Source organism: Trachymyrmex cornetzi, unplaced genomic scaffold, assembly GCF_001594075.2.
Source record: "Trachymyrmex cornetzi isolate Tcor2-1 unplaced genomic scaffold, Tcor1.1 C3950218, whole genome shotgun sequence".
Taxonomy (NCBI): Eukaryota; Metazoa; Arthropoda; class Insecta; order Hymenoptera; family Formicidae; genus Trachymyrmex; species Trachymyrmex cornetzi.
Window position 1 is genome coordinate 1 of NW_017295399.1, and position 2,285 is coordinate 2,285.

At 40.4% G+C, this 2,285-nt stretch overlaps 1 protein-coding gene across 1 annotated transcript; it reads right to left on the minus strand.

The window, feature by feature from the left end:
* Positions 1 to 163: 163 nt before the first annotated feature.
* On the minus strand, positions 164 to 1,926 carry LOC108767720 (PHD and RING finger domain-containing protein 1-like; the record flags this gene model as incomplete). The annotated part of the gene is made up of 4 exons (XM_018517755.1): positions 1,320 to 1,926; positions 936 to 1,110; positions 668 to 739; positions 164 to 577 (listed from the first exon to the last, which is right to left on the minus strand). Coding segments are annotated over exons 2-4 (615 nt in total), but the record flags the coding sequence as incomplete, so codon positions are not given.
* Between the last annotated feature and the right edge of the window lie 359 nt (positions 1,927 to 2,285).

The window sequence follows — 2,285 nt, forward strand, 5'->3', positions numbered from 1 at the left end:
CTCTCTCTCTCTCTCTCTCTCTCTCTCTCTCTCTCTCTCTCTCTCTCTCTCTATATATATATACACATTTCAATAGTTAATTTATTTTTTGTACAGCTTGGTTATTTGTGTTAATTTTTTTAAATCATACAGTATTGAATAACAAATTTGTAAAAAAAATTACCTCGCCGTCAAAATGACTTCTAACAATAATTGTAGTGAAGGATATGCGATCCACTGGACAAGTATTGATGTTTTTACTCCATTCCAATAAACATTCTAAACAGAAGCAATGGTCGCATTCAGATGGGATACCAACTTGCTGTTTTCTAAATGGTAGCAGACATATAGGACATTTTTCCGACTGATCATCACTGCTATCAGAGTTAGCGTTGGCATTAGTTAATGAAGAGGAACCAGGTTTATTGGCATTCTCACTTTTACTTTTAGATAAAACTTTACGCTTAGCAGTACATTTATAAGTATCGCTTGATTCATCTGAACTAGTCCAATCACTTTCCCATTCGGATGTACTACTGTCTGTAATATGCGTGGATCTGCTTTCTTCGCTACTATTAGATTCGTCATTAATAACTCTCTGCAATAAAATGATATTAATGAAGATATGTCATCATCAATAAATTTGGCTAAACATTTCTTTAAAAAATAAAACAGTCATAATACTTACATGGTTTTGTCGTCTAATCACAGGCTTAGGTACATCACTATCGCTGCTGCTTTCTCCTTCACTAACGACTCTCTGGAACAGTAACATAAATGCAAATTAATGTAAATTTTTAACAATTTGTTCGCTTAGAAATAAGACCATATAAATAAAATTAAATGGGCTATGCAAATTAGATTTAATAGATTCCACAAATACAGTTAGAATTAAACATTTAATTTAATCAATATTTAAAGATACTGTGTAATAATTAAAGCACTTCTAAACGTACAAGTTTCTTCTTTCTTCGAATTTGTACAATAACAGATTCATCGCTGCTATCACTGTCACTAATGACAATTTTTTTGCGTTTATGATTATGATGACGTATCAAACAAGTATTATCGCTGTCGCTTGACATCTTGTCTATCACTACAATTCATACCCCCTGAATTCTTCTCATAGATCTGTAACCAAGAATTCATGTCAATTTACATTCACTGTACTGTCCATTTTCAATAAAGTAACAAACAAATCGTTCTCCATTTTAATTCCACCAAAAATATCGCTCGGTTTCTCATTGTAACAACGGAAGCAATATACAAATTTATTTCGCGTTAGTTTGCGAGCGACTCCCGTGCGATATCCTAAACAGAACAATCTAAATGAGGATTACTCGATGCTGCGCGATGCGCCCGCTTCGAAATCTCAAATCGTGACCAAATCGTCCCACACGACGATGATCGACATCTGGGAAACGTCGTCGGCTCGGTTATCCTGATGAGCTGCAGGTGGATGACGGCGTCGTCGCGGTGGACGATCCCACGATTCCGCGCGCGCTCTCGGCGTTGTCGACGACGGTTCACGAAAGCCGTTGCTGATCCCGCGTCGCAGTCGCACCCAGTAGTTCTCGATGCCGTGGAAACGGGCTCGTGGGAACGTATCTAGGACCGCACCGATGCGAGTTGACCAGAGTTGACGCTTCTCGATTTCCGTCCCGCTTCGTTCTTACTCACTCTCTCTCTCTCTCTTTCTCTCTTCCTCACTCCGTCCCTCTCGTTCTCTTACTCTCGGTGTTGCTTCTGATTCCTTCCGTGATCGTGTCGCACGCCGACGAATCGCGGGCATGCGACACCGATCCCACGATTCTCGTACGGACGGAACGGCTTTGAGCCGTTCGCGCCGGAATTATCTCCTCTGACTCTCTCCTGCGGCAGTATGTCGAAAAGTAACGCGTTCTATCGTGAGACTGCGGACATATTGGATCGCGGACGCCGTGCTTGCCGTAGTGGTGTGTATGGATATAACGTTATGACGTCACTTCCGGCCTCGCATTTCAGACGAGGCTCTAGTACGGGAAACGTCGCGCGTAGTACCCGATCGAACGGAAGTGAGCGCACTGTCGTACGATTTGAATTTGAACGAGCGATTTGAAAAGAGATGAAAATTACAAAAGTAAACAAATTCATTAAATGTTGACCAATAAAATTATAAATATTTTGGTAAATTTGTTTACTTAGGCTATGTTCCAAAACTTCCCCTCCGAGGAAAATTTTGAGAGGATCCCGTTTGCCAACAATTTTGATTGTACACACCACTCATATCAACTGGTGCCTAGTAATTTTTTACTGTTTTGCCAATG